This window comes from Aphelocoma coerulescens, chromosome 9, assembly GCF_041296385.1.
Source record: "Aphelocoma coerulescens isolate FSJ_1873_10779 chromosome 9, UR_Acoe_1.0, whole genome shotgun sequence".
NCBI classification, from domain to species: Eukaryota; Metazoa; Chordata; class Aves; order Passeriformes; family Corvidae; genus Aphelocoma; species Aphelocoma coerulescens.
The window spans coordinates 18,878,714-18,904,133 of NC_091023.1; the positions used below are offsets into that span (position 1 = coordinate 18,878,714).

General features: G+C 40.2%; 1 protein-coding gene across 5 annotated transcripts in view; it reads right to left on the reverse strand.

The window, feature by feature from the left end:
- Positions 1-18,513, reverse strand: part of ATP11B (ATPase phospholipid transporting 11B (putative)) — a 65,681-nt gene extending 47,168 nt beyond the window's left edge. For 4 of the 5 annotated variants that reach the window (XM_069024893.1, XM_069024892.1, XM_069024891.1 and 1 more), the window contains exons 1-3: positions 18,269-18,513; positions 3,197-3,313; positions 2,319-2,408 (exon numbers count right to left, since the gene is read on the reverse strand). In XM_069024893.1, coding sequence (XP_068880994.1) covers positions 2,319-2,408; positions 3,197-3,313; positions 18,269-18,295 — 234 coding nt within the window. In that variant the 5' untranslated portion in view covers positions 18,296-18,513. The remainder of the gene's footprint in view (positions 1-2,318; positions 2,409-3,196; positions 3,314-18,268) is intronic. The other variant, XM_069024889.1, reaches the window with a different exon arrangement.
- Between the last annotated feature and the right edge of the window lie 6,907 nt (positions 18,514-25,420).

Below are 25,420 nucleotides of genomic sequence, written 5' to 3' on the forward strand. Positions count from 1 at the left end.
TCTGCTGCAGGAAAAAATCAACATGGTCAAGTGCTGAAAAGGAAATATACACAAGAACTATTCAAAACCACAGACATTGATTTGATTCACTTTACCTGAGACTTATGGCATTGCTTTGGGAATCATTAAAGAAGAAAAGAAAAGTCATACATGAAGTTTACTCTGTTAACAGGGGAAGAACCTCACAGAGAAAACAGATCATGCCACTTTATAATGAACACATGAGGTTTTTGGTTGGTTTCTTTCACAGATGATTTATAGAACACAACAAAAATGAGACCTAGCCTGCAATACTGTCTCTTCTTTAACTGTAGCACTACAGTTTCAGCTTGGCAGCATACTGACCAAGAAAACCCATACCAAAAGCATCTGATTTTTGGCTGGATAGGATTAATAATGACATTTCTGCCATCTATACTCTCTCATTCTTTCTCAAGAGAAGGTCATATATGAAAATGAAGCAGGTTCTGTGCTGCTGGAATTGTCATGCCAGCCTGCTGCCTTTGCCTCTTCCACCAGGACACCATGATCCTCTGCCTGCCACACAGCTGGGCACACATCCATCACACACCTCGTGTCACCAAAATGCAGTCTGTCACCTTGTTTTGGGCATGCACATGTGTGGTGAACAAATGTGGACTGGACTGTGCAGCAAGTTGAAATCACACAACGAGACCCTGCCCCAGCTCTGCCATCCCCAGTGGAAAAGGTGGTAATGAAAGACACTGCATGTTGGCCACACGAGATTCATAGGATAGGGAAGGTACCATGGTGGTCAGCTTCAAAAGGCACCTTTGTCTTATAAAAAGAAAAAATACTAGATATTAATGAACTTCCAAAAGGGATTTGAATAAAAACAGAATTCCATTCTAACAAATGAACAAAACTGACTGCAGTTTTTGTGCTGTTCTCTTTCCAAGAAAGCAGACAGACAAGACATTTCCCATACTTGTGAGGGCATCCACTTGACACGAACTGAGAGAAGAGGATTACACTCAGAACAGAATTTATGCCCTTAGATCCTTATTTGTTCACGGATGTCACATTTAGATACCACCAAAAGGCAACAGTTTGAAAAAACTGTGACACCACATTGAACTAAAGAGGTAAATCTGCATTAAAAAGAAATAAAAGCCACGCTGCCTGTGGTTACTTTACTAACATGTATGTTCCATCTTCAGCATGTTCCCATCTTCCTCATGCTACATATGTTAAACAGCATGAAACATTGCAATGGGAATGACACAGTCCATATTCTTAACTAGGAAGATGTGGTGGACAACACATTTTGTCAGCCTAAGTTAGAACTGTATGACTTTAGTCCAGCAAGGAATTTTTAGCCAACAAATGTCCTTCTTTCTAAATGTGAAAAAACAAGATCAAGCGACACAGAAGGCAATGGATTAAAAGTTGCAGACCTGGCCCTGATACTGACACCTTACACAATCAAAGACAAGTTTTATGAACTCTTCACTCTCCCCATTCTTTGTCAGACAAGGTGCCATCTTTTTCAGATGCACACTCTAAATGTTGGTGAACCACTGTGGAGGGCTGTACATATTCAAAGCATTCTATTTTATAATGAAAGAAAAGTTTGTGTACCCCAAAATCTTGTCTCTGCCTCAGGTATTAATCAGTCTTTCAAAAGTTACTGTCTCTCCTCTGAACCCTTCTCCCACTTATCCTTCACCTACTAAGCCTGCAATAGCTCCACAGAATTCAGGTACATTACAGAACGGGAGGGGCAATGATCACAAAAAATTTTCAGACTCTCCTAATCTACTTGTGGATGTTTTTAATCCAAAGAAATATGGTCTGCTAAAAAACCACAGCAATATTTCTAACATAAACTGTAACAATAACAGCACTGAGATCTTCAAAACTGGCAAACTATCGATTTTAATTGTAACATCTGTGTGTTCATTTTATGTGAACAAATTGAATTTGAGGATCTTAGAACTGTATCATGATAGTCTGTTGATTTACAAAAGCAAGACACAAAAATAAGAAGGATATCTGGAATTTCATTACTAACTTATGAGATTAAAGCTGTATTTGAGGCAGACAACTGAATCCCTGTGCAATGGACTTTGAAACTGCACACTTAAATACATTAGCATTCATGAAGATAAAACCTAAGGGTAATACTTAAATTTGGACATAATTAGTTTTAAAGTTGTATTCTTTCCCTAGAGAAATTGGAAATGTGTTCTTTTTACAGACAGAATATGTAAGTGGAGAAGTTAAATTCACAGAACAAAAATCAGTGGCAGAATTTACAACAAAAATTGCAATTTCCTGAGTATTATTCAACTTACCTGAACCAAAAATATAATGAGAAAATAAAAGTTGGCTACTCTTCTGAACTGCTCAAATAAGTTTTTTGGAACAAAATTCCACACTGTATACTGAAGGGAAAAAAAGGAGAGAGAGAAGAATAATTACGACACAATGTACAACTTTTCAGTGAAGTTCAGTTCCACTCCCCTTGAACTCTCCTAACCTAAATCTTCTCATTCCCCAAGTCCCCTCCCCCAAACCTTACTCTTCTCCCACGCAGAACTGCTGTATCCAATTTTTGTTGATTTCTTTTTATTTCTTCTGTTTTAAGTACAGCTAGCAGGGAAGCAAGGGTAGCAACTGCATTGCCTCTATAGGCCAAGTTTAAAATGTTTTCCTCCAACTGGGACAGGGGCAGCTGGAGTCATTTGGCTGCTTGTATCCTGGGCAGGAGGGAAGAAATTAATTCCTGCAGCTGTAACATTCCCTCCAACACTACAGCGACGAGGCACATCCCCACCATCAGCTCTATTGATTTCAATCCAAGGACACACCGGGAGGGAATCCGCAACTGCAGTCCACTGCTGATTTATTTTATGCAGAGTACTGGCTTTCAATTTGGCTATTTTAAAAATCCTCATAACCAGCTTCATCCTGCCTTTTAAGTAGTTTGGGCAACAGTGGTTTAAAAACTACTTTTCTTCAGAAAGCCTGACCAACTTGCTTAACTGCTCTGTACTTGAGTTTTGAGGAAAGAAGGGTGAGAGAATGAGACAAACCACATATGAAGCAACCTAGCTTTTCCCTCAAAACAGTTCAGAGCTTGTTTCATTTTGAATACTCTATGTGCACATCTGCCACACGACTTCCTAAGTAACACATCAAGTGGTTTTGCCATGACAAATTGATTCCTTACCTTAGATGATATGATTCTGTTGTCTGCAAACTTCTGAGGAACATAATGGCCATGCTGGGGAAAACGATTTGCTATATAAATAGTTCTTGTGTCGCTTTGATGCGGTGGGTCAAAACCCTAAAACATAAAATAAAAAAAGACATAATCAAGAAAGTCAATTTTATTAACTTCTGTTTTGTAAAATTCTGTGGAAAAGGGCATTCAGATATCAAGCAGTAGTTTTTGAAAAGCAAAGAAAATTATTGCATAAAATGGAAGTCTGCTGTGTCCAGAGAATTTTCAAAAACTGTGGGAAAAAACCCAAAATCTAAATTTTGAGGTTGTGTACTCATTCTGAAAAAAAATGAAAGAAAAACCTCCCATCTCAAAAAGGATAGAGAACACTTGCTACCATGCAAACTTGATGCCCTGCAAAACTTAAAAGGAAGAAATAGAAATGGAAATGAAAACATAAATAAATTACAAAACCTCACAGTCACGCTCACGATAACCATAATAAAACACGTTATTAAGAAAAATAAAAGGTCAAAACATACAAGCTATACAAGTATGCTGTGGTAACTGGATTTTGAAAAGATTCTCACCACAAAAATGCCAAAAGCATACACATCTGACCAGACAGCAGTAATTTTCCAAACAAGTTCTATCTCCAAGAACTAACACTTTGTCTCACTTCAAATGTAATTTCCTGCCATTACCACCAATTCATACATAAATGGTGGCAATGCTGAAAGCAAACTCATAGGGGAAAAAAAAAAAGCATACTCAGAAATACTTATCAATAATTTCCTGCCAAAACAGATGATCTGAGAGAGGTTCCTGGGAATCAAAGCCCTGTTTCAGGTCTAATGGTCACTGTTTTCATCATCTCCGTCTTGAGGAAGTGGAACACAAGTGTTAAACCTGCAGATGACAGCACCCTGGGACTGCAAGAATACCAAATAAGAGAAAATTCTTGACCAACCAGATGCACAGAACACAAAGATCCAGCACAAAGAAACTACATCTAGAAAAAGAGAATAAAAGCCCATAAAAGAATTTTGTAGAAAAATGTCAAAGGCTATAGCAGATCACAGGCTAGACATGAGTCATCAATGTGATCCCACTGAGAAAAAGGCCTTCAGTGCAGAGGAGGCTGGAGGAGGAGTGGGAGCCACAGCTAAAGCACTGTGAACCAACTGGACAACACCCAGAGGAGTGGAACATGAGCCCCAAGAGATCCTGAAAACATGACATACAATGCAAGGCTGAACAATCTAAAAAGCAAAGAGCACACAAATTAGAGTCATTTAGCCTAGAGAAGAGGAAACTTGGGATGTCCTAGTAAATCTCCTGATACATAGAAGATTGTTCCATTACTTTGAAGGACAAAGAAGAACAAAAGTAAGTAGGCTTAAGTTGCAGGTAGGAAAACTTATGTCTGGGTATTGGAAAGCAAACAAATTCCTTTGTTGTGGAAAGGAATAATTCAGCACCAAAATAAGTCATGAGGGAAGGCTGCAATGTCTGTAACACAAGGGTTTATATCTAGGTCATTCAAGTCTATCTTTAATTGAGCCTTTCCTGGGGCTACATGACTCACCAGAACCCTTCCTAGCAATAATGTTCTGACCGGGAGAAGCAGGTGATGGCAAAAGACAACAAAACAGTAACAATTCAGATAACAGGCCAAGAAAACTACTAAAGTAAAAGGCAAAAAGCTTTAAGACGTGAAGTAAATTTGTGAATTAAATCTGGAACAGTTGCTTGATTGGGAATCAATGACTGTCTGCAAAGTGGTGAATTCCAGCATCAGCATCACAAACATTCCTAATCTTAGAACCAACTTGCAGAGTTTACACAATCTCCTTATTCTTTGATGCCAAGTGCAAGGACAACTGGTGGTGTCCTTTGCTAGAAAGGGCATTACCAATTCCACTACTGCAGGTGAAGAAAATGTACTTGCAGTTGTGTTGCTCCACTTGTGAATGAGGCTCAGAGGTTTGTTCATGAAAAAGTGACACTTCACATAACTCCACAAGAAGATAGCTCTGTACCAGTTAACTATGGAAGATGAATAGTGAGCACAATGACTGACATAAAAAATGCTTGGTAAAACCGAACAATTATTTTTTAAATCCATTAATATCTCTAATGCAGGTCATTAGGTATGTTTACATTCAAGATGCTGTCATTTTGAAGTAAAAGAATAGTCAAAAAATCCTCTCAAACATACAAATGTTTGTGTTTGGCATCATTACTACAGAAACATTCTGCTTTAGAAAGAGGTCCAGAATAATGAAGGGAAAAAAAGGAAGGGGGATTTTTCAAAGAGATTTGAAGGAGAATAAACTTCAGATGACAAGCAGTGGAAGGCTGGTCTGGTCACATGCTCCAGGGTGAAACCTTATTTAAAGATAAGAGTGGAGCAGGGAGACAAAAAGTAGATAGGGGAGAGGATGGAAAAAAATACACAGGATACCAAAAGCAAAATGCAAGGAACTGTTCACAGCTTTAAGAAAAGAAATACAATCATGAAAGAAAAATGAAAAAAAATGTACCTGTTAACTGCTGACACAAAATTCAAAGAGAACAGCATTTGTAGCAGAACATTTTGGATATCTGACATTAGTGACACAGTATTTCTAAATCAATCCAGAAGATGCCACAAATAAAAGTGTTTTGCAAGCAAGAAAAAACACACCTAATTAGTAAGACTTCGTACCACAGCTCTCTTCTACATCTCAGAAAATGTCTGGCACTTACAAAATGCCAGACATCCTCACTTTGGAAAGTCAGATTCTACAGCCTGAAAAAATTCCACTCGAAATCAAACAGATGTAAAGCAAGGAAAAAAACCACAAAGAGCAAGAAAACAAGTGGCAGTCTTCTTTCTGACAGTGATAAATTCTAACCTGCATGCCACTTGCTGAACGCTATTAAAAGATAAATCAAAGATTACTGAGTGACTAGAATATCACTGATTTTTTTATATGCCCTTTTTAGGCCACTTTCTGAGCACCTGAAGTTGATGAGTTTGATGACATTTCATGATGAAGAGTAAAGACCTCTGTACAACTCCACCCTCACTGCACAAGCACTTCTATTAGAATGAATACCTCTGCTGAAGCAGACTCAGATGATTAAAAGCAAGAACTCTATTTTCCAAATAAATCAGAATCTCAGGCCATACCAGTTTACAGGTGCAGTTGTGGAGCTAAAAGAACTTGAATTTGCAGTCTATACAGATTTAATTCTGTTTTGTTGACATTTGCCACAGAGAAGGCACAGAAGCTGTGCAGTCAGCAGATCACAATGCACATGCAAGGCAGGCCAGGGACAAAAATCCTTCAGTTGTCAGAGCTGTGGTTGGAAAAGGACACATCCCTGACAACCTCAGTGACTTGACTGTAGTCACAGCAGGAAGTGAGGGTCAGAGCTTGGAACAAAACTAGTATTTCCTAAGTTTTATGACCATAACTACTAAAAATCACTTGAAATTAGCAAAAAACTCTGCCATCTCATAATTAGCTGATGAGACCACAACCAAGCAGATCTTCCAGAGAAATTTTAATTACACATCTCTCCAAGGAAAATTCTGCACAGGAGCTGAACTTCATTGTTAAAGAGCTGAAATGCCTTTAACTCTTCTCTAACTATGGGGCTGGTCACAGAGCCTGCTCCTGACACAAAACTGATTTGTAGTCCAAATTTCTGCCCAGCAAAGGGATTTTCCATGGTAATTCTATGCAGCCAGCAAAGCTGTGCAGAAAGCACACTGTTTCCTAATTTCACTTAATAGACAGTTCTCTCTCTTTCTAACGTCATTCTCCAACTTAGCTGCAAAAGTAGGGTAACATGCCCTTGTCAAAGGATTTCTGCAGCTAAACAGCATGAGCAGAGAAACCTTAAATTAGAGTCTTGCAAAGTGATTAAGTTGTCACCAATCTCTTTCCAAAAAAAAGTTAGTTTTCCTGCAATTATCAAGTGAAGTTATTTCTACCCAAGTTCACAGATGACTGATTTCAAAACAAATAATGCTGAATATATTATAAGAACTGGTATTTAAGGCTTCTTGACCAGGTATATTACAGGCATATATATTACATGAATCACCTTTAAATAAAACTTGACCATAAGATGAAGTGACCTGATTTTCTCCCATTCATGTTGCAAATTAAATCTAGATTTATTGGCTAAAGTTCAGTCCTTCAGATGATTTATAAACACAAACCAGGCATTATCTACCCTTGGAATACAGCCCTCAATCTTTGATACACACCTCCCCAGCAGAAATTCTGCACCCAAATGAACTTAACATTTTGGTTTTGAAAATAGCCTAAAAGCACGCCACTTACATACAGTGTACACAGATGCTTGAGTCAAACTGATTTATAAAGCACAAATGAAAATAACCTTTAAAAAAAGAAAGAAGTGATTCATAGTTTTCATTTTTTATAAATTTCAATTACTCTAAGCAAAGTCGAAGTAATTTTTACTGAACTTCTTCAGCAATGATTTCATTACTGTTCTAAAAGTTAGACATTCTCTGTGCAGTAATCAGGCCCCTTTAAATCAGCACAGAAAACACATCCTGGGGAACTGAGGAGAAATATTTGACTACAATTTTATGCAATTTATTTCATGAAAGAAAGGGGGTTCAACAGCCACCCCCAAACAACCCTTTCCTACATTTTGTCTGCATCTCAACCACTGCACTTGGAGAACTGCCCATCAGCCATCAGGTAAGGAAAACAGATCCAACCAAATCACCATTTTCCCACTTTGGTTTGTGTTTTTGGTTTTGTTTGGGGTTTTTTTCCCAGTTTTTTTAATAAGTCATACCAATTGGTCATATAATAAAAAGCTTCCCTGTGAAAGAAGAGTTTTACACTGCTGCTGAGGAAGCCTCAATAACACTGATAACAAATCAGGCAATCAGAGAGGAAGTAAATGAGAAGCAGCACTACAAAAAAGACCCTCCTAATACCTGCAAGTGTAAACAAAGAAAAGACAAAAACACTTTTGCAGTCAACTTGTTGCTGTAACATACACATCTACCGAAGACTCTCAGCACTTCAACACCACTACTAATGCATGTCAGTGTGCACCAATGCCCCATCCCCACCCCCCCACTCTACAGCACTGTTAAGTTAGACAGCAGAAATCCAAATCCTTCAGCAAGGATTAGTGACGTGAGACCAACAAACAACACATCAATCTCATTATCAAGCTCTGCAATATGTGCATTGATAATCATTAATCATCTGACAGGCGATTTTTGCTGATGACTTGCATAAACTCAGTATACTTTAATATCATCTCCCAGGGTTTGTTATTCATTACTCACAGCTTTTAAGGGGGGGGGGAAGAAAAACCAAACTTATATTTGCCAAAAGAACTTCTGCTATGTGACTACTGAAAAGTGAAAGCGATTTGAAAGAAGGAAGTCTCATTCAGAGCCTCTTCCTTCTTTCAAAACCCACACTGAGCAATACAGACAAAAGCAGCAGTTCCCCCAAAAACCTTCTGAATATCATATACTACTTAATAAAGCTAATAAACAGAAGAAAACTTGGTCTCAGAAACCCTTTCTCCTAGGGAAGTGACTTGACTGATTGTGGCTGCAGAAGCAGAACACTACATTTCCTGGCAGACAGCCCAAAAGTCTGCTGTTACACTGCTGTCAAGATATATTTTGATTAGAGGTGTTTTGAGGAAATGGATTTTCTTGCTTTGGATTTTCTTCTGACTATACATAGAATACTTTTCCCTCTGTCAGATAAGATGATCTATTCACACTCCACGCCCATTTTCAGAAGTCTGTGGAAATTTGTACTCCATACAGTGAGCCAATAATTCTTTCAGTCACGTAACTGGGCAGTAGTCAAACTGAATTTGCCTTATCAAAGGTTAGCATGAAGGAAGAAACAGCCTCTCACAGCAATTTAAAACACTGCTCTAACAACTAAAATAGTGAATCAGCTGAAGCACCCTGATGTGTACACAGTGCCATGCAATTCGTTCCCCCCCTTTTAAATATCACTGCAGTAAAGAAATAAAACCGTACTAAAAGTTGTGCACTACTCATGCAGCTTCCTCTTCCCACTTACTGTATCTACAGCTGTTCAAAATATCTGATAATAAATCATGTTGTAACCTCCTAAAAGACCTATAACCTGATCACATTATTTTGTGAAAACACACCCTCTAGGCAACAAGGCCTGAGAAATCACGGGGCAATAACCCTTCCTGTCACAAAGTTAAAATATGCCTAGTACTGTATTAAGAAAAGTCATACTGGTGCTCACCACAAAGTCCTGGTTACATAGAGCTCAAGTTGTTCTTATGTTACATACTATTTTGTCAAGATGGCCACCAAAAATAACCTGGAAAAATCCCTACTTAAAATTTTAAAAATCACCTATCTTCTCTTTATTTATCTGCAAACATAACAAACAAGGTAAACTGGCCTCATTCACTGCTAACATACTGCCCTGCGCCAGTTTCTCTGCTCAGGTCACTGATGCCAAACATACTGGTCTATTAACATCAATAAAATAAGAAAGGAAAAATGAGCTGAACAGGCAAGTTATGCTTTCTAATGCAGCACTCTGAAAGACTGTTATGGCATGTCCAGTTCTTGTTAGCAGCAAAGGATTTGAATAGAGATTCAGGTAAATTGTTTAACTCTAAAATAGTCCAACTTGCATCAATGAAGGAAATGGCTTCTTACTCTCCTCTACAATTCTAATCACAGAATTTATAAAGCATAATCCATTTTGGACTTCATATGACAAAACAAGCCTAAGACCTTGTAGCAGCTGCTCTTTCATGACTGTCTTCAACAGAATGCCAAGATTCACAGTTTTCCTATACAACTATTATTCCAGTACCCAAAGAGGGCCTACAAGAAAACCAGGGAGGGATTGTTTACAAGTTCATGTAGTGATATGACAAGGGGGAATGGCTTTTAACTGAGAGAGGGCAGATTTGGATTAGATATAAGGAAGAAATTCTTTCTTGTGAGGGTGCTGAGGCCCTGGCACGGTTGCCCAGAGAAGCTGTGGATGCTCTATTCCTGGAAGTGTTCAAGGCCAGGTTGGATGGGGCTTATCCTCTTGCCTCAATGTGTTTAACCAACCAAATGCCTGTCACACATTCCTCGTCCTTGCTTTATTTTAGGATCCTCCCTGTCAGACACACAGATCATCAATAACTTTTGCTCAGATGCTTTTTGGAAGAAAAGAGACTTTACAGTAAATGTGTCTTCAGCTCCAATGAAGGAAGAAACTTAGTTAACATTTAGGTTCTAACACGCAAGCCTCAATACCACAGGCAGGGCTTGTGGCTCCCAAGTTACATTTCAAGGCCAGTCAGTGCTCTCTAACTCTATTTTTCTTTTAAAAAAATGTTTTATGTAAAGTCCAAGAAGTTAAAGAGACATTGAGGCTTGACAGTATCTGTGGTCCAAAATGCTTGGTCTTTTGCCATTTGCTCCCAAAGCAGCCCACTGCTCTAACATGGAAATGAAGATGCGTTTGAAGTTCCAACCACACAGTTTCTAATTTCAGAACTAAAAGTTTTCCTTTGTGGGCTCCAGCAATCAGTTTTCTTTATCTGCAATATCATCGTCCTGTCAGGCATGTACAAAAGGAGAGTAGGCAAGATTTTTAAAGCTGAAGGGTGACTTCAGACACCCATCAGGAGACAACTATAGGGCACCACATTTTATAAAATAAGAATTGAGAGCTCAAAAATCACAAGCCACTTTTTCAGACGACTTACCAAAATATATAAACTACATTGAACATGGAAAGTGCTATAATTCTGCAATAATCAATCACAGAAATAGCAGCTATTAAACAGGCCACATTAAGAAATACAGAACCAATGCAAGAAATGAAACATTTAATATGCAAATCCTTCACATATCTTGAATGAATATAGTATCTCGGAAGAAGAACCCCCCAAGTGCATCCTTTCTGTACATTCCCAGCATTTGTTAAGTAGGTTTATAGAATATTTTCCATATTAAATAAAGCATTCAAATCTGTGATGGGCTATGAACTTTCTCTTAAAACTAGAAAGCAGCTCAAATTTTGTAGATAGCAATTTCACCATAAAAAAATTACATCTGTCAAGCCCATGACAGGAAAAATACAGAGCAATCATACATTCCTTCACATACTGGCATTCTATATACATTATTATCTTAAAATGAAATGCTGTTTACCCTCTGCTTTGAAGAATCATTTATAAAAGTATTTTACAGAAGCATGAAAGGCTCCTGTTCTGGAGTACTCATACAGCCATTATTGAAAACTCCTGTTTTCAATATTTGGATTTGCTCTAGTAGGCAATAGCTACTTATGCCAATCAGCTCCTGCGCTGTGAGTCTAATTCACATTTTCTTTCAGCATGGAAAAAACCCAACAAACCCTTTCCAAAGGCATCTTCCCCCAAAATCACCATTAAATAATAAATCTTAAGGCTTTTTCAAAATGTGTGCCAAAATTATACTGACAATTGCTGACAGCGGCTGCTCAATAAATTTCACAGGAAGAGAATTAGTTCATAGCTGGAACTGTCTAGCTCTTCCTTTTAACATGCCTTGAGAAAGCCTGCTCTGTAAAACATTACAGTTTGAGTCTACTGCATCCATCCAAAAGCATTTTTAGTTCTAATTCCATTTTGAACGTGATTTATAACCTAAGTGCCAGTTTAATGCCTGCTTTCAAGACGTGTACAAAGTAGCCTACCCTTAAAGCTTGGTAAATCTTAAGCTTCCTTTCCATTTTGTTGCAATTCCCTTTCCAAACAGACATGTAAATGTCTACAAAAATGTGCACAACCACACAAAGTAGCACAAAAACGTGCAAAGGAATAATGAAATGCAACAACAGATGACAACATGTATTTTGGGGGATAAACCATACAAAACCTCTTCCCCTAGTAAAACATATCAGGATAAAAACAAAGTTTGCCTTTTGTCTACATCATTATCTCTCCTTCCCATTTACAGGAAAGTTCTCCTTTCCCAGACTTATTTTTATTCAAAGTAAACAAGGAAAAAAATCCTCTTAAGTCACTGCATGTGGGAGGCCAAGGAATTGCAGGGGTTTGTTTTTTAACTCACAGTGTAGTTTCTCAGTCCTCCTTTCCATCTTTTCTGCCATGGTCTGTACTAATGTTAAGTGGTTTTCTCAATAGCAGGTGGAAAGACATTTGTATTAAAAAAAATAGTCAAGCTGCAAATATGTCACCTGTGTTTTGCTGGAAGATATGACCTTGCATTTACAGAGACACTTTGCCACCTCTATTTTGCTGCAGTTCTTATCTGCTGGCTTAACAAACAGATTTAGTGCCAGAAATTGAAGGATTTTTTTCTAAGGTAAACTTTTTCCTGGTGACATAGTTACAAAACCAGTCATAACTACTAAACACATCACAATACAGTCAATTAAAAGCAAGAGCAGATCATCAGTGAAAGTCACAAGCCATGATGCTTTTAATGAAATTTAAACACATTGTTAAATTTTTCTTTTTTAACTTGTCTCTCCATCCCAGAGGAAAGCAAATTTCAGATTTAATGAAGTCAGCCAACCCATTTAAAACTAGACAAAAACCAATACCAATGTTATTCAAAGCACATGTTGAATGTTATTAAATTCAGCACATATTTACTTGCCTTAGATTATTAATTTTATCTTCCACTGAGAGTACAGAAACAATCTCTGAGCAGTAAACAGAGCTTTCCACCCATCCCACCAGATACTCCCTACTGACCAGAACATAAATAAGTTTTGCTCATTCTCAACAAAATTCTATTTTTCTCCCTTATTTTTTTCCCTCTTCTCTCTTAGTCACATAAAACCCATAAACAGACAGAAGTTATTAAGGGAGCAGGATCCTGTTAGCGCAGGAATATCATACAGTCAATTAAATAGTCTTATTATTGAGTGATAAGTGGAAATTTGGCACAACAAAAATTTGCTGCATATAAAGCTCATGGCTAGGAAAACAAAGAAAAGAGGATGGGAAAAGATACAGGTCAAATATCCAAGTCTCACAGCAAGGCAGCACATCAGACAACACCGATCTTCCCATTTTTAAATGTCTTTTAAAGTCTTTGAAAGAATCAGTGTCAAGACTGGTTTGATTAGGTTTTGGTATGCAGATTGAGAGTTTAATTTTCATGAGGTAAGACTTAAGAATTACACACAGGACACAACGGATGTCTCCATTTGGAGCAGACAGCTGGCTGAAGACAGGGCCAGGTTCTGCACGCTTTGGAACACATTGTGCTGCAAATGTATCAGCCCTCAGAATACAAAGAGAAAATAAGGTTAAAAGACCCAAACACATGGGAGCACTAGTCCAGCAGATCAAAGAATATGTCTAGCAAAAAAAAATGGGCCACATTTTCTCCTGTACTAAGTTACAGGAGGGGAGTCCTTGACCTCCAGGTCTCAAACTACTCTATTAAAGCAACACAACCTTTGGGCTGTTCCAACATGAACAGTTCAGAAGGTATTAACTGGGCAGTCTGAACCACAGGAACTCTTCTGAGCAAATAAACATTTATTTTTTATTTTCCTAGCATAAAATAACAGGCACCCACTTAGTTTTAACCAGAAAGGGTAAGACACTTCATTGACAAATAAAAGGGGGAAAATTGTATTCCAGATTAGCAAGGTGATTTCAGAAGCTAGATTCTGTCATTAGATTAGTTTAAAGTACTTTTGGCATTCAGAAAACAGAGGGAATTCTTTGGGGGGGAAAGAAAAAGGTAACTGTACTCTGTAAAATGATTAAGTAAAAATAATACACATTTGTCAGTGCAAACAATGAGATAAATGCTGTCCACCTTGTTCAGAATGCCAGTAACTGCAAGGTATTACAAAATACCATCTGTCCTCTCAGAACATCTTAACAGTAACCAGTATCTGAAAGGGAAAAAAAACCCAACATCCCAGACATACAATCCTCTAGTGCTAATCTATTTGAGAACATCCCCTTATTAGTAGAAACTTTTCATTAGAACACATCTAGAAGATGAAGAACACTCCTACAGATACAGTGCTGGCTGTGGAGGATGTGAGGTATGACAGGGACTACCTACACAGAACAGTCAAAAACATTCCTGGTGATCACCCCTCAATGCAGCCTATGGAGAACTTCTGGATTTGATAAACTCCTGATATCCCTCCCAATCTGAACCTTCTTGTAACCATGAAATAAATAAAATAGTCCGGTAACTAGGTTTTACAGTTAATCAATAGATTTTATCTTTGATTTACAGTTAAGTAAGAAAGCTGCATTTGCCAAAATACCCAGCTCTCCACAGCATTAAAGCTGTTGTGCACTACAGCATTCAGGTTCTTAAACTGCAAAGATACTCTGCCAAATCCAGCACAGCACTTGTCTTGAATTTTCATTTATAAAAGAGGGGCTAGGCAGACAGCTCTTAGGTTTTCTTCATGCAGTATCCTCTGTACATCATTGAGCTAGACAACAGATCAAAAGGCTCAAACTCCTCATAACAGCAATAGAAATCCTGAGACCCTTCTCCACTTGACAAGACTAGTAATTCAAAATTATGCAGCTAAAATCATACATACGTTCTACCACAATTTTCAGAGACCACCCTGCCAAAGATGTCATTACTTTCTGTTAATAGCACTGCAACAGCTCCTGTGCAACTCCCTGAGCACTATCAGGCATCAGCACGGCCCAAATGCTGTCATAAACCCACAAAATGAGAAGTGGAACAGAAAGTCCCTGGGTGTTACAAATGTCACTGTACTCTCGTTTTGTGTTGGTACTGCATGAACTCGACCATGGGAGCCACAATAGCACTTGGTACACAGATTAGCCATGAGGTCTAACCCATCACGTCTGGAAATGCAAATAAAACATACTGTGCTATTCCTGAATATTAATGATGCTTCCTATCAATTGTTGTTCATCCGGTTGCTTTTTTCAAGCAGAGTTGGCTGTGCCTGTGGCGTTACGCAACCCTCCAAATCCACATGCCTACTGCTCTCCGAGATCTCAAGGTAACAGAGCTGGAACCCAAACATTTCTCCCGCCCAAAGCTTATCTTTGTCACAGCATTTTACTCAAAGCCATGAATTATAACTCCATTTGTCTCTATATTTTTTCATTACTAAAACCTAAGTACTTCCAACTATTAACTACATACTATAATATCACATTAACTAGAAAGTTAATGACTTACTATGCAGCTTATTTAGCATGAGGCAGCATCAGATGAAGAAAAACTGAAAAACTGTCTCTCTAGGATGGTGTGAATTGTTTCTGAGCAAAAAAAACAGACTGAAGGCTAAGATACCAAACAACCTGATGATTTGTGCCACATAGGCACTGAAGGCTGTACTACTGTCACCAGTTTCTTAGATACAACAAATCACCAAAAAACATCTAGTACTTCAGTGAAAAAACTGTTATGGACTTGTAAGATGATAATAAGGATGAAGGAAGTCTTGCATTCTCAGCATGTCTCCTCAGAGGACTGCTCATGTCTTTCTATCCCTTTCTGCAGCTCTACAGGCATGCACAGGTCTTCACAGAGCAAAGCACAGCAAAGTCACCACTTTAAAAACTTAGCGAAAAGAGTTTGAATTTTGTACTAGGTCCTCTCATTACTTTAAGTTCACCTGCTTCATTTCCCTGTTGCCTTTACAACCCTTGACAATGCAAGTTCTCAAGGCCATATACATTCACGAGCACTTCGTATATGAAATACTGTTCTCTTAAGCAAGCAAGAAGTTGCAAAACAATTCATTGGTTTCATACAGAGAGTACTTAATAACTACCTAAAAGCACCTTCAGCAAAGTATGAGTCCCTCCCCCTTTACCCAATCCCTTACTACTTTTCTAGCATTTCTGCACACCAACGTTTTTCTTTTGTATTACTACAACATCCCCCTTACATCACTCCCACGTATTTGCCTGATTCCAACCCTCCTGTATGGATGAGGACCCTTTTTTTAAAACCCATTGCCACATCAAGCACAGGTACAAATGCACGTTCCAAAGGCATCCAAACCTACGCATTCTTCTCTTCTCCTCTCAGACACAGATTTTGGCACCTTTTGATTCAAATATTTCTGACGCCCCACTCTTCCCACTCATTCTGGTTATTTTGTCAGCAGCTTTCCCTATGTTTTTAGCCCTCTGACTCTCTTTCAGAACCTAAACATCACAGCCATGTGAACAAGCAAACATATGGTGGGATCTATGTTAAACCAGTGATTACAGACAGGGATGAGCTGTCTGAGTGTTTTTAGGAAGAAACATGCAGTGTGATACCTATCTTAGGCCATTTTTCATCTTTATGAGCTGTGAAACAACCAAGCCATTAACATCTGTGACGTCAATAGAAAAAAACCCCACAAAACACATATCATTGCAATAATTTTTTCTCATCAGTATCGTATTTAAATGTCTGCCAAGAATCTTGACTTTTTATTGTCCTGCTTTTCTACTACACTAATTCTTCCCCGTCAAAACTACTGTGAGTTTGAAACAGTCATTTTCCACCAGTTTCCTTTAGAAGCACTAAAACCTCCTACTGCCAAGTTTATTGCTCATTTTGTTACACTAATCTTTTACTTTCTATTAAGGGCAAACAGATTTCTGGAAAGCTAGTCAGTGTACTACTTGCAGTGAAAAAAGCAACCATATTTGATACATGAATTGCTAGCACTGATACAGTCCTAATCTAAACTCTACAGACGACAGCATAATGCTGCTTTAAAAACCACACACACAAACCTCAAGCCACCTTCAAGTGGAAAATGACAGCTATATTACACCAAACAGGCTTTTTTTTCTAGAAACCAAGTGTACGACTGTAACAGAACAGAAGAGTGCAGTCAGAGCTCAAACAGAGCAATTAATTTCCAGGTCAGTAACTCTTGGTGTCAGACCAAACTAGTGAGCACTGTCAAGCTGCCACTGAGACCATCACCACAAGCACTCTGCCTCAGACACAGAACTGGGAAAATCTATGGGCCATGGGAAACGAGGTCAGGGAAAAGCAGGAGGAAAAAGAAAACACTAACATTTTTATCTTTTTTTTTTTTTTTTGTAAAAAGTGATGCAACAAATTAAACAAATCATTCCTGAGACAGAAGCTTTAACAACTAAAATGTGAAAACCTAACTAATGTAAGCTCTTGCACTAACCTGGACAACACCGTGATGCAAAGTAACTCAAATGAATGGAAAAAGTCATTTTACAAATACATCATTTAGAAAGAATTTCTCCCTTAGAGAAAATGCAAGTGGGATAATGCCAGTCCGGGCAGGAAGCCGGCCAATACTTCAAAATTGTGAAACTCAATGTACTTCCCTGCTACAGCAGCACAGACGTGACAGCCACAGCCGCCTGGTTTCCCCTGCTTGCTCTAGCCCAGCACCGCAAGCAGCGCCTGTGTAGGGGGACAGGCACCCTCACTGCCTCCTTTTTCAAGTGGTTTTCCCCGCCAAAAGCATTTCACGGATGTTTTCCTTCAATTTCTTTCACTTTCAAATCCTCAGCACGCAGCGGCTGCAAAGCGCTCAGGTACGGGGAAATAAGTGAGAGACGCACGTCAGGTGAAAAAGCCTGAAAACATTTCGCAACGGGAAGGAGGAAGAAGCTGCGAATCTCTGAAGTGTCGGTCCAGGGAAAAAGGCACCGTCATTTCTCCGGGAAGTTTGGGGAGCCCTTCCCAACGGGGGCCACACGTAAGGGAACGCGCTGTCCTCTGTGCCAAGGGGGTTTCGAGGAAAAAAAAAAAAACCACACACACACAAAAAACCCAACCAAAAGCCAAAAAAACCCGAAACAACCCAAACCCTCGGATACGGGTGAAAAAAAAAAAAAATTAAAAACCCGACAATAACGATCCAAGTGCAGCCTGCGGGTCTCCCCAGCCCGTGCGGGGGGAAGGACTCTCCTCCCTTCCACACCCCGGCCCCGCTCCTCCGCGGACCCGCGGCCCGGGCAGCGCCATCGGGACGGGGCCGAGCCGAGAGCCCGCCCTGCCCGGGGCGCGGGGGGTGCAGGGGAGGCACCTACCAGCTGCTGCCGGACCCAGCGCAGCATCCCCGGCGGAGCGGGTCGCGGCCCCCGCAGCGGGGCTCCCTCGGCAGTGCCGCGCCCTCCCTCCGCTGTCGCCGCCGCCGCCTCAGGCCAGCCGCCCGCCGCGGCTGCTCCCCATGGCGCGGGGCCCACGCCGAGTCAGGAGCGGCACAGCCCCGCCGCCGCCCCGAGCCGCGGCTGCCGCCGCCATCACAGCGCGGCCGCTGACACCGGGCGGCTGCGGCCGCCCCGGGAAGTGACGTGGCAGGGCGGGGAGAGGGGCCGGTGTGAGCGTTGGAGCCGTGAGGGGGGAGCCGCCGTGCCCTGCCCCGGGCCTGGGCTGCCGTGGGCCGGCTGCTCCGCTGCCCCGAGGTGCGGTTTCTCGGGCACAAGAGCCGTGCGTGGGCCCGAGTGTTCCTCGGGCAAAATCGCAGCTCCCCACACGGGCTCCGGCCGCAGCCCGTCAGGGCTCAGCGTCCTCAGCCAGGGCTTCAGCGTATGAGGGCCCCCTGTTCTACCCCGATGAAGCTACTTCGCAACTTAATTGTTTTATCTTCGTTTTCTTGCAAAAAATGCAAAGTGTACACATGTTGGAATAAAGACTTTAAAAAGAGGCCAGATAATCACTGATTTAGAGTAAAGCCCAAGTGCGTGGTGTGTGGGTCTCCCAAAGCAGGGAACAGGTGCTGCCTCGAGGATCTGGTGCCCTGCTGCTGGCAGCATTGTCATGAACTCGGGTGTAGAAACGTGCTGATGTCAGGCAGTGATCTCTTTGAAATCTTCCCCTGGAAGGAATCTTCCCACCAGGACGCGTTCCTGTGTCACCTGCTCTGGGTGACCCTGCCTTGGCAAGGGGGTTGGGCTGGATATCTCCAGAGGTCCCTCCCAGCCTGAAAAATCTGTGATTCTGCTCTAAAAACAGCTGCTGCTTATGGAGACAAAACTGTGTTCAGCGTCAAACACTTGGACACACCTATACAAGTCTGCAGCTTCTGTGCCTATGTGACTAAGAACTAAAGGAGATTATTTTAAGCAGTAAAGACCTGGGCATTTGTGACCAAATACAGTTGTCACCGAAGTCAGTGACAACTTTAACACTGAATTAAAGAGAAGTGTTTCTGTGTGTGAAGAGCACTGTTCCTGCCACTCCCATTTGTTCCCAGGGAATTATGATTTGTAGCAACAAATCATAATTGTATCTGCTATAGTTTTTAGTGTTCATATAGAAATTTAGAACATAATTCAGGATTTAAGATGGATGATCTAATGTCTGAGCAACTGAATCTCGTGGTGAGTGCTGATGGTTTAAGCATCTGCATTTAATTAGAAAAATAACGTTTAAACAGCAGGGAATAAAACTATTTTTATCAGGCACTTAAGAAAGCTAATGTTAGCAAAACTCTATATTAAATGCTAGGCATTATTTCAAAACATTTAAATACATCAAAGCTGAGTTTCAAACAGCTTGCTCTACCCTATTAATCTAATGTGAAGTTGAAAATAACAGAGTGATTTCATAGCTATGGCACGTTGCCTGGAGAGTGGCCTTAAGCTAGAAGCTGAACTGATACACTCAATATTCGTGCTCCTCCTTTATCATTGGGTGTAGAACAGTGTCCTGACCACTACACACTAAAATTCATATGCCATTACTCTGAAGTGCAAGTGTATTTGTCACTCTGTCCCTGCCAAATTCAAGTATGAGTTGCACTTTCTGCAAGCCTCTGTTTCCATGGCTTGCAGTTGTGTTACATAAAGCTGCTTGGCGCTGTCTGTTCCACATTTGCTGTAATGATACTGTTTCACCAGACAAAACTTGGAAGCAATTTGCAAGTGATTTGAACCCTGCAGTTTGTATTTTTCACTCTGTTTGTATTTTAGTGGATGAAAGTATATTGATAGGATGGAATTATTTTGCTCTGTGCAGCAAAGGCTCTGACTGCACCTTTTCAAATAGACAGAAAAATTCCACTAGACAAACATCATTTCCTAGCATCCTGCCTTGTAAAACTTTGAACCTTTTAAATTGCTCAAAAGCCCACACTAGACATTTATGAAGTTTCATCTCACCCTTGAGAGATAAATAGAAGAATAGAGAAAATTGAAGCAGAGCAGCCAAGCCAGGTATTGATTAGCCAGTAACACTCCAACACTTCTCAAATCAGAGGTCAACTATATTAAGAATTAAGATTCCCACATCAGAGATACAACTTTGAAATAGTGCCCTGAAGCCTCACCTGAATTCACACAGCAGGCTTATACAGAAAAAAAGCAACTGCTGCAAAAAAGTCACCTTCTGAAGATGAGGTTTAACCCATTGCCCAGGCTCTTGAGATCAGACTCCAAGCTTTCCACTTAAGTATCTATGAGAGCAATGATTTCAGATGTTTATTTAGCAAGATCAGGATACAAATGCTGTCTGATAAAGAAATATTTACATAAACATAAAAACACACACTTAAATGTTAGGTCCAGCAAGCTTTTATTTATATGTGCATGAGTAATTCTTATATAATCAATGGTGCTACTTTTAGGTTTATAAAATTAAACTTTGGTAACCACAGAATCATTGCCTGAACATGCAACCATCAAATTGTTTCTGGGGCTGCTGGTGCTGCTCCCTAAGCTTGTTCCTGTGCAAGACATTCACACATTTCCATTAGTTTTGAATGGTGTTTTGGGGCCCTTTTTAAGCAGGACCTGGTGAGGTGCTGTCAGGCTGTAATGGCCACATCCAGTACATGATGAGAAAAGATGGAAGTGTGGCACTGATGCCAGAGGGTGAGTTGCCTGCAGCATTCCTGCCTTGGAAAGCTCTGAAGTGCTTGGCAGCTGAGCACTTTCACCTGCCCCATCCCTGGATGCACCATCCCCATCCCAGGCTCCCAGGGTGCTGCTGCAGTGCAGACAAGGCACGTGATAGCAAAGGGGGTGGTGTGCTCTGGTGCACTGACTTTGGGGCAGCCCGGCTCTTGTGTTGCAGCTAGAAAACACCTCTGTCCTTTGGGCCAGCAAAACAGCAAAGCCAAAGAGGTGCAGCATAGAGATGTAGGTTTGTGTAGCAGAAACCAGTAATACTCCTTACCATATCATTTTCCTGGTGGAAAATTCCTCTCAGTCATTACTTTGGTTTTAATTAAATATTTTGTAATTTCTCTAAATGAATATTTTAATCTATGCATTATTTACTTAGATAACTATGGTGCTAATTAAAAATGTACACTGTAAAAATGCCTGTTTTGTTTCTAATCCATAGAGAGAATGAGAGATACAGGGTTTCTTCAAGGCATCTTTATTCCACAAGCATTCACTTACTGGCTGAAGCATCAATTATATAGGGATAATCAGTGGCTGATTTTCAGTCACAAGCCTTTTCATCTAAAGACACATGTGCATTCTTACCTAGAGCAACCAGTCTTCAGGGAAAAAGTAAAAGAGTTAGAAAACAAACTGAACTTTTTAAAGGAAAACCTTGCGTGCAGTTTGTCACTCCTTTTTTATGCCCTGCAAGAAATAAGATCAGATTAAATTACAGGGTGCACACGGTGACATTTCCAAGACACCTACTGGATCTCCACAATAATGTGTTATTTTTTAATTTCTTCTTACCCTTTCTCTCAGTTGTTAAAACCTGGATCTTGATGTAAAACCTTACCTTTCCATTGTTGTTTTTTTCTTTTCACTTGAGAGCTTTGCTCAGAGTGTAGAACTTCTACCCAACACATTAAGCTCAAGAGAGCTGGATCTCAAGTGCCAGGTGAGGGGCTCCATGTGACACACGGAAGGCCAAACCTGTCAGTCCCCTGCAGGCACAGAGAACTTTCCACTGCACCACGCTTCACCAAAAGATGCTCTGCACTTACCTTATCCCTGGCTGTGTGGAATGGCCTGGCCTGCTAAATGCAAGTCAAGAGAGTTTACAATCACTGCTACTCAGTTTGCAAGGCCCCAGAATAACAGGAAGCTGTGGAAGCATTAAAATTCATCTTCCCTTTCAGCCACGCTGTTACCTTTTAATTACGTGTTGCCTGTAGGCCATAATGTTCAGCTTGTGGCTTTCTCTAAAGTTGTTTTGTTTTCTTTTTCCCCAGAGAAGCAGTCCAAGGTTAGGGGAAACAGGAAATCCTGAAAAGCCATCCCTTATCTTCATGAAGCTGAGTATGGCCCGGGTAAAGAATAAAACACTGATTGTTCATGCTCTTTTATTTCTTTCTTATGTTTTTTAAGGGAAGAGATACATTTTTTTAACCCATGGCTCATAAAGTTTGGAACATCTCCAATGACCCTGTCTTGATGGACAGTGGAGGACTCATAATCTTGCAAAACAAGGGTTCGGGGAGGGAATGTGTTAAGGTGAGTCAGTTAATTTCTAGTATATCCTTGACAGTGACATAATCTTGTGATTCTGTATTATAAAAACAATAACCTTATAAAATGTAATTTTTCTCCAGACTCTTTATTTAATGATTTATAAAAATACACTTCTCCAACTAATTAATTCTTATCTTCATCTTGCTATAATGATTTACTTTTCTAATTTACAAGCCCTGGTGATTATTGGCATTCATGTGTCACCTCATGGTTAACCTTTGTAAAAAATTGCCAGGCAGAAAATGATGCATCTCAATAAAAAACTCATCTCATAATATTCTATGAGGAATTTTTTTCTGCTTTGTTGCTCCTCAGTTCAGACCACTGAGTGGATAAAGAAAAATTGAATTCTGGAGAATAAACACAGGACCTGGTGTCCAGGTCTCTTGACACCGGTCACCTGGGACATTACCGTGACAACTGTAATACAAACAGTTACACACCCAGGGATATTATGTTGGAAAGGAGTTTGAGATCTTTGTGGGAAAGGAACATAGGGATTCTGTTCATGGTTGTACACTCTCTTTTAACTTAATAGCTTGCTTCAAAATAGTGTAACATTTGCTATATGGAATGTTCTCCATATAGTGGGAAGGAGGGTTTTGAGCACTCTCAGACAGAACCTCAGTTTCCCATTTCTTGGAGGAAAAACAGCTGGATTGGATAGAGGTTTTCTGAGAGCACCTTCTGATTCTGACTTTACAAGTCACATAAATCTCTGTGGGATTTAGATATGAAGTAAGCTTGTCATAAGTAACATAACGTATTTTTATGTTTCCAGGATTCAGTTTTTTAGTATTTGAGTTAGCTCTCAGAAAGCCAGATAACATGTTCCTATACTGCACTCAAGTTACAAAGAAGATACTCCTGAAGGTGGTCCTTGCTGTGCTGTTGGCTGGATTGTACCCAGCTTGAATGCTGAAAACCTAACTTGGATGCCTGTGGATCTTACCTATCCCAGCAGCAACAAGCTGTGATTATACATGCTCCTTTTCAAGGGTCCTCCTTTTTCTCAACTCATCCAAGGGAAAAGGGGAAAAAAAACAATGTAAGAGAGCCTTAATTCAGTGCTTTCCATCAATTCCTCAATATTTATGTTTGTGCCTCAATGGTAAGTGGCAGGATATTAGGCAGTATTGGTGAGTTCCTCCCTTTCTCAAGGGTGAGAGAATAAATTCATGTCCATTGACTTTACCCCTGTACCTGCTTTGTACAGGTGTCTTAAAGAGTAGTGGTTACTCCCTTGCACAGGCGTGTCCATGACAAAGCCCAGGGCTCCAGCCTGTCTGAGTTACACAAATGCAAGAAACAAGGCAGAGAAGCTTGGAGAGGCAAGACAGACACCTTGGAGAGGTGAAGAAAATTTCACTGCCTAATCTAAAACTGATACAGCCACCTTGTGTGACAAAGGACAAAATACAAGAGCTCTGCTAACGTTGGCCATGAACACAGGTTTCAGATATGTCAGTGAATAGGAGAGAGTCTTACAGATGAAGACAAAGTCACTTGTACTTGCTCAACACTGGAGATGCTGTTCATTAGCAGCTGTAAAAGCAATTTTTGCTGACAGAGGTGCATTTTATACAGCAAAAAGGTTTAACAAAAGCATTTACCAACAAAATAAGCTGACAAAACCACTTCTTCCTTCCCACACAGTGGCATTTCAGAAATTGTAAATTAATCACATCTCCAGGTGATATTTCTGATGGGACCTGTCTTTCCAGCAGCTTTCCTTTCACCACCATCCTTCCTACCTAAACCAAGTGTGTTCACATGTGTGCTAATAACACCCTGCATGTCTCTGGGCAGATCTCCCGTGTAGGTGTGTCCAGCAGGAATGCCAAGCTGGCTCTCAACAGTTGCTGACCTCCCTCCCACTGGAGCCCTGCCCCGGACCGGGCTGTGCACGTCACTCACGCTTCCCTCACACAGACACAGCACATTGTTGTTTAGGTCACATTGATGGGTTTGACTAGTAACCACAAAAAAGGCTTTTGGTTGTGTTCTCCCTTTCCACCACCCTTATTTTGGCATAAATAGAGCAAAATGGGTTGATTTACACTGCCCTTGGGGACTGAGACTTTACTGGCCTTTAGTTTGGAGTACCATAACCAAAATGTGATTTTTAGGACAAGTTGTGTATCGTATAGGAAGAATATATATAAGGTCTAATGACAGGTCATGGTACAACTGATTCTACAACATCTTCACATTTCACTTCCAGCTAAGCTTTAGCAAAAGTCACATAGGCTCAGAGTTTCAAAAACCTGTCTACAATTTCAGTCAAGTTTCAGAACTAGCTACAGAATAAATAAACCCATGGGAAGTGTTTAGCACTTAAGCTTTATAAATCTGAAGCTGGATACTCAAAATTTGAGAGTATGTGTGCATATATTTATTATTTTTTAAAAATCCCCTCATGGCCTAGTATTCCAGAAGTAGGGTGCAATAATCTACCATGCAGGGATAACTGGGGACTCTGCAGACAAAAAAAAATGGCTGTGAACGTGACAGATGATGTTCCTACAGCCATGAGGCAAACAAACATATGGTTGCTCTGTCTGAAGTTCCTACAATGCTTTGTCTTCAAAGTGTAGCAAAACATTGGCTGATTAACATAATTAAAGCATTTTACATATTATTCCTAATTATTTTTGCAAATGTAAATGAAGATGCTGACGTGAAGTTTTTTGCTGTGCATGATGAATACTGAGTTCTCATTTTACTGAGTACTGTAATCAAATTTAGAGCAAACGTTATATAAATGCATAAGTAATC